Below are 11,150 nucleotides of genomic sequence, written 5' to 3' on the forward strand. Positions count from 1 at the left end.
TACAGAGGGTAGTGCTCTACAGAGGGTAGTGCTCTACAGAGGGTAGTGCTCTACAGAGGGTAGTGCTCTACAGAGGGTAGTGCTCTACAGAGGGTAGTGCTCTACAGAGGGTAGTGCTCTACAGAGGGTAGTGCACTACAGAGGGTAGTGCTCTACAGAGGGTAGTGCTCTACAGAGGGTAGTGCTCTACAGAGGGTAGTGCTCTGAGGGTAGTGCTCTACAGAGGGGAGTGCTCTACAGAGGGGAGTGCTCTACAGAGGGTAGTGCTCTACAGAGGGTAGTGCTCTACAGAGGGTAGTGCTCTACAGAGGGTAGTGCTCTACAGAGGGTAGTGCATGAGGGTAGTGCTCTACAGAGGGTAGTGCTCTACAGAGGGTAGTGCTCTACAGAGGGAGTGCTCTACAGAGGGTAGTGCTCTACAGAGGGTAGTGCTCTACAGAGGGTAGTGCTCTACAGAGGGGAGTGCTCTACAGAGGGGAGTGCTCTACAGAGGGTAGTGCTCTACAGAGGGTAGTGCTCTACAGAGGGTAGTGCTCTACAGAGGGTAGTGCTCTACAGAGGGTAGTGCTCTACAGAGGGTAGTGCTCTACAGAGGGTAGTGCTCTACAGAGGGTAGTGCTCTACAGAGGGTAGTGCTCTACAGAGGGGAGTTCTCTACAGAGGGTAGTGCTCTACAGAGGGTAGTGCTCTACAGAGGGTAGTGCTCTACAGAGGGTAGTGCTCTACAGAGGGTAGTGCTCTACAGAGGGTAGTGCTCTACAGAGGGTAGTGCTCTACAGAGGGTAGTGCTCTACAGAGGGTAGTGCTCTACAGAGGGGAGTGCTCTACAGAGGGTAGTGCTCTACAGAGGGTAGTGCTCTACAGAGGGTAGTGCTCTACAGAGGGTAGTGCTCTACAGAGGGTAGTGCTCTACAGAGGGTAGTGCTCTACAGAGGGTAGTGCTCTACAGAGGGTAGTGCTCTACAGAGGGGAGTTTTCTACAGAGGGTAGTGCTCTACAGAGGGTAGTGCTCTACAGAGGGTAGTGCTCTACAGAGGGTAGTGCTCTACAGAGGGTAGTGCTCTACAGAGGGTAGTGCTCTACAGAGGGTAGTGCTCTACAGAGGGTAGTGCTCTACAGAGGGGGTAGTGCTCTACAGAGGGTAGTGCTCTACAGAGGGTAGTGCTCTACAGAGGGTAGTGCTCTACAGAGGGTAGTGCTCTACAGAGGGTAGTGCTCTACAGAGGGTAGTGCTCTACAGAGGGTAGTGCTCTACAGAGGGTAGTGCTCTACAGAGGGTAGTGCTCTACAGAGGGTAGTGCTCTACAGAGGGTAGTGCTCTACAGAGGGTAGTGCTCTACAGAGGGTAGTGCTCTACAGAGGGTAGTGCTCTACAGAGGGTAGTGCTCTACAGAGGGTAGTGCTCTACAGAGGGTAGTGCTCTACAGAGGGTAGTGCTCTACAGAGGGTAGTGCTCTACAGAGGGTAGTGCTCTACAGAGGGTAGTGCTCTACAGAGGGTAGTGCTCTACAGAGGGTAGTGCTCTACAGAGGGTAGTGCTCTACAGAGGGAGTGCTCTACAGAGGAGTGCTCTACAGAGGGAGTGCTCTACAGAGGGTAGTGCTCTACAGAGGGTAGTGCTCTACAGAGGGTAGTGCTCTACAGAGGGTAGTGCTCTACAGAGGGTAGTGCTCTACAGAGGGTAGTGCACTACAGAGGGTAGTGCTCTACAGAGGGTAGTGCTCTACAGAGGGTAGTGCTCTACAGAGGGTAGTGCTCTACAGAGGGTAGTGCTCTACAGAGGGTAGTGCTCTACAGAGGGTAGTGCTCTACAGAGGGTAGTGCTCTACAGAGGGTAGTGCTCTACAGAGGGTAGTGCTCTACAGAGGGTAGTGCTCTACAGAGGGTAGTGCTCTACACAGAGGGGTAGTGCTCTACAGAGGGTAGTGCTCTACAGAGGGTAGTGCTCTACAGAGGGTAGTGCTCTACAGAGGGTAGTGTACTACAGAGGGTAGTACTCTACAGAGGGTAGTGCTCTACAGAGGGTAGTGCTCTACAGAGGGTAGTGCTCTACAGAGGGTAGTGCTACAGAGGGAGTGCTCTACAGAGGGTAGTGCTCTACAGAGGGTAGTGCTCTACAGAGGGTAGTGCTCTACAGAGGGTAGTGCTCTACAGAGGGTAGTGCTCTACAGAGGGTTGTCCTCTAGTCACCCCCCATGCCCTGGTCACCCCCCCATGCCCTAGTCCTCTAGTCACCTCCCCATGCCCTAGTCCTCTAGTCACCTCTCCATGCCCTAGTCCTCTAGTAACCCCCCATGCCCTAGTCCTCTAGTCACCCCCATGCCCTAGTCCTCTAGTCACCCCCATGCCCTAGTCCTCTAGTCACCCCCCATGCCCTGGTCACCCCCCATGCCCTAGTCCTCTAGTCACCCCCATGCCCTAGTCCTCTAGTCACCTCCCCATGCCCTAGTCCTCTAGTCACCCCCATGCCCTAGTCCTCTAGTCACCCCCATGCCCTAGTCCTCTAGTCACCCCCATGCCCTAGTCCTCTAGTCACCCCCCATGCCCTAGTCCTCTAGTCACCCCCCATGCTCTAGTCCTCTAGTCACCCCCATGCCCTAGTCACCCCCCATGCTCTAGTCCTCTAGTCACCCCCATGCCCTAGTCCTCTAGTCACCCCCCCCATGCCCTAGTCCTCTAGTCACCTCTCCATGCCCTAGTCCTCTAGTCACCCCCATGCCCTAGTCCTCTAGTCACCCCCATGCCCTAGTCCTCTAGTCACCCCCCATGCCCTAGTCCTCTAGTCACCCCCCCATGCCCTAGTCCTCTAGTCACCCCCATGCCCTAGTCACCCACCCATGCCCTAGTTACCCCCATGCCCTAGTCCTCTAGTCACCCCCTATGCCCTAGTCCTCTAGTCACCCCCATGCCCTAGTCCTCTAGTCACCCCCTATGCCCTAGTCCTCTAGTCACCCCCTATGCCCTAGTCCTCTAGTCACCCCCTATGCCCTAGTCCTCTAGTCACCCCCTATGCCCTAGTCCAGCAGTCACCTCTCCATGCCCTAGTCCTCTAGTCACCCCCATGCCCTAGTCCTCTAGTCACCCCCATGCCCTAGTCCTCTAGTCACCCCCCATGCCCTAGTCCTCTAGTCACCCCCCCATGCCCTAGTCCTCTAGTCACCCCCATGCCCTAGTCACCCCCCATGCCCTAGTTACCCCCCATGCCCTAGTCCTCTAGTCACCCCCCTATGCCCTAGTCCTCTAGTCACCCCCATGCCCTAGTCCTCTAGTCACCTCTCCATGCCCTAGTCCTCTAGTCACCCCCTATGCCCTAGTCCTCTAGTCACCCCCATGCCCTAGTCCTCTAGTCACCCCCCATGCCCTAGTCCTCTAGTCACCCCCATGCCCTAGTCCTCTAGTCACCCCCTATGCCCTTGTCCTCTAGTCACCCCCATGCCCTAGTCACCCCCCATGCCCTAGTTACCCCCATGCCCTAGTCCTCTAGTCACCCCCATGCCCTAGTCCTCTAGTCACCCCCTATGCCCTAGTCCTCTAGTCACCCCCATGCCCTAGTCTTCTAGTCACCCCCCATGCCCTAGTCTAGTCACCCCCATGCCCTAGTCCTCTAGTCACCCCCATGCCCTAGTCTAGTCACCCCCCATGCCCTAGTCCTCTAGTCACCCCCATGCCCTAGTCCTCTAGTCACCCCCCATGCCCTAGTCTAGTCACCCCCCATGCCCTAGTCTAGTCACCCCCATGCCCTAGTCTTCTAGTCACCCCCCATGCCCTAGTCCTCTAGTCACCCCCCATGCCCTAGTCCTCTAGTCACCCCCATGCCCTAGTCCTCTAGTCACCCCCATGCCCTAGTCTTCTAGTCACCCCCATGCCCTAGTCTTCTAGTCACCCCCATGCCCTAGTCTTCTAGTCACCCCCATGCCCTAGTCTTCTAGTCACCCCCATGCCCTAGTCCTCTAGTCACCCCCCATGCCCTAGTCCTCTAGTCACCCCCCATGCCCTAGTCCTCTAGTCACCCCCCATGCCCTAGTCCTCTAGTCACCCCCATGCCCTAGTCCTCTAGTCACCCCCATGCCCTAGTCCTCTAGTCACCCCCCATGCCCTAGTCCTCTAGTCACCCCCCCACATGCCCTAGTCCTCTAGTCACCCCCCATGCCCTAGTCCTCTAGTCACCCCCCATGCCCTAGTCCTCTAGTCCTCTAGTCACCCCCATGCCCTAGTCCTCTAGTCACCCCCCATGCCCTAGTCCTCTAGTCACCCCCCATGCCCTAGTCCTCTAGTCACCCCCATGCCCTAGTCCTCTAGTCACCCCCCATGCCCTAGTCTTCTAGTCACCCCCATGCCCTAGTCTTCTAGTCACCCCCCCATGCCCTAGTCTTCTAGTCACCCCCATGCCCTAGTCTTCTAGTCACCCCCATGCCCTAGTCCTCTAGTCACCCCCATGCCCTAGTCCTCTAGTCACCCCCCATGCCCTAGTCCTCTAGTCACCCCCCATGCCCTAGTCCTCTAGTCACCCCCCATGCCCTAGTCCTCTAGTCACCCCCCATGCCCTAGTCCTCTAGTCACCCCCATGCCCTAGTCCTCTAGTCACCCCCCATGCCCTAGTCCTCTAGTCACCCCCCATGCCCTAGTCCTCTAGTCACCCCCCATGCCCTAGTCCTCTAGTCACCCCCATGCCCTAGTCCTCTAGTCACCCCCATGCCCTAGTCCTCTAGTCACCCCCATGCCCTAGTCCTCTAGTCACCCCCATGCCCTAGTCTTCTAGTCACCCCCATGCCCTAGTCCTCTAGTCACCCCCATGCCCTAGTCCTCTAGTCACCCCCCATGCCCTAGTCCTCTAGTCACCCCCATGCCCTAGTCCTCTAGTCACCCCCATGCCCTAGTCCTCTAGTCACCCCCATGCCCTAGTCCTCTAGTCACCCCCATGCCCTAGTCCTCTAGTCACCCCCATGCCCTAGTCCTCTAGTCACCCCCATGCCCTAGTCCTCTAGTCACCCCCATGCCCTAGTCCTCTAGTCACCCCCATTCCCTAGTCCTCTAGTCACCCCCCATGCCCTAGTCCTCTAGTCACCCCCATTCCCTAGTCCTCTAGTCACCCCCATGCCCTAGTCTTCTAGTCACCCCCCCATGCCCTAGTCACCCCCCATGCCCTAGTCTTCTAGTCACCCCCCATGCCCTAGTCCTCTAGTCACCCCCCATGCCCTAGTCTTCTAGTCACCCCCCCCATGCCCTAGTCACTAACTCCACCGTTGGAACTGATCATCTGCTGCAGCCTGATTGGAGGACTGCTCCTCTGCTCTCTCTCTACTTCAGGAAGATGTTTCCCCAGCCCCTCATCCCAACCTCAGGGGAATCTCATTTCCACGACTCTTCTGCCAGGCGCTGGAGCTGCTGATCCCTATGATAATGTACCAGCTGACCCAGGCACCACAGTTATCAGAGAGAACCCCAGAGGAAGCTAGTAGCACCACCTGTCGGTCTGTCAGTGCAGCAAACCAGGAGCCATCCGCCCACCACACTGATCCAGGATCAGCCCTGTGCATATGGAGGCAGCAGTCAACCATAGTCACTGAAGAACCCTAGATAGGCTCTATGACACTGGCCTCTATACATCTGAATGGAATAGTTTGTCAACCATTTTAGGTAGGGTCTGTTCTGATTGGGTGGGGTCAAATAGAACTAGAATTCCAGTCTGTAGTGAACTCATAGAGGAAGACTAAACTTTGAGTCTAAAACGGCTAATATTTATTTTTATTGTTTTATTTAAAGTTGATTTAACTAGGCAAGTCCGTTAAAGAACAAATTCTTATTTACAATGACGGCCTAACCCGGTCAAACCTGGACGATGCCGGGCCAATTGTGCGCCGCCCTACGGGACAACCAATCACGGCCTGGATGTGATACAGCCTGGATTCCAACCAGGGACTGTAGTGACACCTCTTAGCACTGAGCCACTCGGGAGCTCTTCCAGAGTCCTCTATTTAACTCGATGAGGCAACTACTGAGCAGCTCCACTGCACTGACCCCCCCTCGTCAGATTCTCTAAGAAGAACCTTTGCAATATTATTAATATGAGCTTGGTCTTGTTTTACGCTCTCGATCTTTCCATCTTGTGACATTTTTCCAGCCTTGACGACGTCTCGTCTTTGCCCTGTAATTGCAAGAGTACATGACTTCTATGTCATTACATGAGTTTGTTCTGTCCAATAGTGTGTGGATGTGTGCAGTAGCCTATAGGTGTGAATTGCAACACTAGAGAATATTCCTTGGGACGTAGGCACAGAAACAAAATGTCTTTATTAATTGTGATTCATCGTCGAAAGAGCAACTAGCCCAAACAAAGGTGTTTCATGATATCATATGGAGTTGAGGCTCTATATTACAGACTAGAAAATATCCTCCCCGATGACCCACAATGAAAACTGCAGAGAACTAAAAATAAACAGCCTTGAAAATTGTGTTCCAAATAACTTCTATCGCCTTTATACAAATAAACAATATCCTTTCCCGACATACAAACATAAAATAAGTCTAAACACAATAAGAAAACAATCCCAAAAGCAAGTCAGGTGAGTCATGTTCCCGGGGGAAAGGCCTTACAGTAGGCGGTGTCTAAATGTGATGTCATTGTTACAGGTAAAGGGTGAGCACAGCAGCTAGAGGTAAAGGGTGAGCACAGTAGCTAGAGGTAAAGGGTGAGCACAGCAGCTAGAGGTAAAGGGTGAGCACAGCAGCTAGAGGTAAAGGGTGAGCACAGCAGCTAGAGGTAAAGGGTGAGCACAGCAGCTAGAGGTAAAGGGTGAGCACAGCAGCTAGAGGTAAAGGGTGAGCACAGCAGCTAGAGGTAAAGGGTGAGCACAGCAGCTACAGGAAGTGAAAAATCCAGACAATGTTTTTATTACCATCAGGATGTCGGTCGCTAAGGAGTAGACAGGCACAGTAGATTCACCTGGAAATGGCAGTGTTTCCCATAGATCCCCCCCCCCTGCGGGCTGGTGCTAATACCTCTGATATCAGAGCAGAGCAACTGCCTTACCACATTCTCCCTCAAACTAACCAAAGCCAAATTCTTCAATCCCATTTTGTTCAGAGATGTGTCAAATTCAAAAACGTCAACCGATTCTCATCGTCAAACAAACCTTCTCATCTCCCCGTCTGATCCCTTCACCAGAGACCGACTGCACAGAGCCGGATGCTCCTAACGTAAGCCTATATTCAGTAGTCAATAGTCATCAAAAGTTGTTCCCGGTTGGCTAACGGGTATACAAAAGAATGTCATAACAAAGTCATAGGTGCCATCTTGACCCAGTTAGCTGCATCAGTGTCATCCTGCAGTCGACTTGCACCGTGTCTGACGTGGCTCCCTATTCTCTATTTTAGTGCACTGTTTTTTTTGTTGATCAGAGTCATGTGGGTATATATTATAGAATAAGGAAAAGGGTTCCGTTTCAGACGAAGCCGAGGCGCAATATTATGTGACGATGTCCGATGATGTCATCGGCACTCATTGTGACGTCGTCAAGAGCTCGTCATGACGTCAGAGCTCATCGTGACGCAGCAGCTTGACGATGTCACCAGAGCTCTTCGTGACGGCGTCTCGTTAGCTTGATGATGTCATCAGAGCTCTTCGTGACGGCGTCTCGTTAGCTTGATGATGTCATCAGAGCTCTTCGTGACGGCGTCTCGTTAGCTTGATGATGTCATCAGAGCTCTTCGTGACGGCGTCTCGTTAGCTTGATGATGTCATCAGAGCTCTTCGTGACGGCGTCTCGTTAGCTTGATGATGTCATCAGAGCTCTTCGTGACGGCGTCTCGTTAGCTTGATGATGTCATCAGAGCTCTTCGTGACGGCGTCTCGTTAGCTTGATGATGTCATCAGAGCTCTTCGTGATGGTGTCTCAGCGGTTCTTGGCTGGGGAGAATGAACACACCCTCCATAGCCTTCCAGTAGTTGTTCTGGTTGGCAGTGCCCATGCCGTGCACCTCCCTCTGCCCCTGGATGGGGTTGCCGTACTGCTCGCCCGTCACGCTCAGGAAGGCGTCGGTGCCGACGTGTTTGAAGCGCACCGCCTCGTCCCGCTCCCAGATGGAGCCGTCACACTGCACTCGCCACACGTCCAGGTCATCCCCCTCGCCGTTCTCGCCGAACGCACTCACCTCCTGGAGAAAGAGAATGGGACGATGTCAGGTTGATAGACAGCATTGAAGGGAAGTGGTGTTTGTTTGTTACCTTGTTGTTGGAGTGACTAGCTAAAATTGTGTGTGTGTGTGTCTATTCCCACTGCCTCTCTCACCTGGTTGTTGGACAGTGACTAGCTAAAATTGTGTGTGTGTGTGTATTCCCACTGCCTCTATTACCTGGTTGTTGGACAGTGACTAGCTAGAATTGTGTGTGTGTGTGTCTATTCCCACTGCCTCTCTCACCTTGTTGTTGGACAGTGACTAGCTAAAATTGTGTGTGTGTGTGTGTGTGTGTATTCCCACTGCCTCTATTACCTGGTTGTTGGACAGTGACTAGCTAGAATTGTGTGTGTGTGTGTGTCTATTCCCACTGCCTCTCTCACCTGGTTGTTGGACAGTGGCGAGCTAAAGTGGTGTGTGTGGAGGTTGCGTCCCGTGGTCATGTGCGTGATGCGGACGGCCTGACCACACTGGATGGGCACGCCGCGTTGGCAGGTCCCGTCGGGCTTCCCCCGAATCCTCCAGTAACTGTTGGCGTCATCTGCACTCTCCACACCCGTCACAGACTGCTGGCCACTGCCTACAGTTTAACAAGGAGTCAACAGATTTACCTTAAACATCCATCTGGCCTTCATTCTTCTAGTTCCGAGTCCTGAGTGTCAGTGAACGGCAAAGACATATACAGTCTCGTATGAAACGTTTAGAGCACAAAAGGTTAAGCGCCAAAAACTTCACAGCATTTTGAGGTTTGACGTGCAAGATGGCACCGACTGACACAGGATCATCCCGTTTCAGGTTCCCAGTCACATTGTGCAGTATTCCTCTTCTTGTGGTCGTGGTGGTGTTGTTTATTACATAATTTCTCTCATAAAGTTTCTAGTATTATCACCTTCAGCAGAAAATGTTGGATATTAGATCAGCAGTCAATTTCAAAACAGAAATTTGAAAAACTCAATTTATACACTGGATTCTTGACATAGCTCACTAACAGATCTACTGCTGTGCATAACATTTTCAGTAGGCTATATCTAGTGTCAATTCATCTGGTGTATGTATACGTACCGATAGCACTGTAACAGTCATCCAAAAGCTATTTGGGCTGTTAATTGGATTAGTTACAACATTTCTTGTTGTTGTTTTTGTGATTATTTGTGTACTTGTTTAACTGCATTGTTAGGAGCTAGTGACGTCAGCATTACACTGCACCCGCTATGACATCAGCGAAACTGTGTACACGGCCAAAAAAAAAACTTTGATTTGATTGATGGTATATTACTTAAACGTCAGTTCCGGAATGACTGGTTACTACGTTACAGCTAAAAACCCCTCTTCCTGTTGAAACCCTCTTCCTGTGGGTTCTGTTGTTGCCCATTAGGTTACAGTGCGCCTGCAGTCGGTGCTGCTGATATGTATCGCTGGGAATGGCATGATTTGCATCCAGCACAGTCTACATTACAATAGGCCTACTTCATGTGTAAATCAGTGGGTAAAAAGTGGAGGCAAATTTATCCAATAGACCGCATTAGAATGTAACCACCTGCTTTCCGCATGGTTACAAATGTTGTTCACTTGTTTGTTGGAACAAAAATGTTCCACTCACCGATTGATACATCATTGTTACGAGCTTGATTCTCGACCAGAGTCTAGTACACTGTCATATAGGCAAATCAATTCGCTTATTATTATGACCATTTAAAGCCGTGGTACTTTTCGGTTTAGCGCAACATCGTTCCTCCAGACATGCAGCTATGAAATGGAGACCAACCGGTTTATGATTGTCAGTAGGGTATTTGTTACGCTGCGGTGCCTTGACTCAACGAAATCACTAAGATTGACCTTTACCGTGCTTTTAAAGACAACTAGAAACGCGGAGGGGGGAAGTCAAACGCGGAAGTCAAATCATGACTTCAGTGATCTTAAGGTCGGAGCTCTAGAAAGAGGCCCGAGTTCCACCCTTGGAATTCGGAATTGGCCGACTGTTCAAAACGATATTTCCAATTCGGAGCTCGTTTTCTGTGTTGTATTGAAACCTTTGAAGTGGGAAGTCGGATATTTCCAAGTTCCCAGTAGTTTTTAAACGCAGCATGACTATTCCGTCAATAACTGCTGACCGTGGAGTTCTCTACTGATAATGATGACTTACCTGAGCCGTATTTTACATCATGAGAGTGCAGCCGAACGTTGTGTCTCGTGTTCAGCAATTTCACAAGCGAACCGCAGGTGACGTAGTTAAACTCTGACTCCCGACCCTCGCATTTGGACCACAAAATGACGACCAAAATGGATTTGATTAAGACGCGGAAAGTGTCAATTAATCCCATTGTTCTGTCTCTATGGACATAATCGAGAGCGAGAGGATGTAAAACTCAAGGACAGGGCACTTTCAAACATTAGTGCTTATGTAAACCAATCAGAGCTTGACAAGTCCCTGATCACGGAAGTAAAAGATAACACATGCTGATCTGTTATTGGTTGAAGCACATGTGAGGTCGTGTTAATTCGGAAGCGGAAATGAAATTATGGCCAGAAAGTCGTCGTCACTATTTACCACAGTAACAAAGTAATAAAACCCGCCGATTTCTACAATTTATCTTCTTAAAATAAGATTTTTAGACCTAACACTACTCCCACTGCTAACCTTATTCCTACCTTATATATATTTTTACAATATATACCACAATATTCCACTGTGGTAACTAGTGGAAACAGAAAACTACTGCTGATACAAGATGTATACATTGTTGCAACAAAATATTCCCTTATATGGTCTTTGATATATCTTTGTGTTGATCGTAATCAAAATGGAGTGTTATTGTGTGGCCAACCATGTCATTCAAGGATTTAGGCTATAGAACAATTTAGTAGGCTGGGTTGTCTTCTCTTCTCTTTCCTCCATCTGCACTATGGTTGGACAGGGTGTTCTGGGAGAGGTCTATCTCCCTCCTGGTCTGTCTGTTGAGGTTGGACAGGGTGTT

At 51.0% G+C, this 11,150-nt stretch overlaps 1 protein-coding gene across 1 annotated transcript; it reads right to left on the minus strand.

Annotated features, from left to right (window-relative positions):
• Window positions 1-6,272: 6,272 nt before the first annotated feature.
• On the minus strand, window positions 6,273-10,591 carry sdf2l1 (stromal cell-derived factor 2-like 1). The gene is made up of 3 exons (XM_029637090.2): window positions 10,319-10,591; window positions 8,559-8,755; window positions 6,273-8,154 (listed from the first exon to the last, which is right to left on the minus strand). Exons 1-3 carry the CDS (start codon window positions 10,494-10,496, stop codon window positions 7,870-7,872), a joined length of 660 nt encoding a protein of 219 aa, XP_029492950.1. The 5' UTR covers window positions 10,497-10,591; the 3' UTR covers window positions 6,273-7,869.
• Between the last annotated feature and the right edge of the window lie 559 nt (window positions 10,592-11,150).

Source organism: Oncorhynchus nerka, linkage group LG27 (assembly GCF_034236695.1).
Source record: "Oncorhynchus nerka isolate Pitt River linkage group LG27, Oner_Uvic_2.0, whole genome shotgun sequence".
NCBI lineage: Eukaryota > Metazoa > Chordata > Actinopteri > Salmoniformes > Salmonidae > Oncorhynchus > Oncorhynchus nerka.

Excerpts from the sequence above, each read along its gene's own strand:
- sdf2l1 (XM_029637090.2), bottom strand. The coding sequence starts at position 10,496 with ATGGGATTAATTGACACTTTCCGCGTCTTAATCAAATCCATTTTGGTC. Across the intron at positions 8,756-10,318 it reads TGATGTAAAATACGGCTCAG|GCAGTGGCCAGCAGTCTGTG; the intron begins GTAAGTCATCAT and ends GTTAAACTGTAG. Across the intron at positions 8,155-8,558 it reads CGCCACTGTCCAACAACCAG|GAGGTGAGTGCGTTCGGCGA; the intron begins GTGAGAGAGGCA and ends CTCTTTCTCCAG.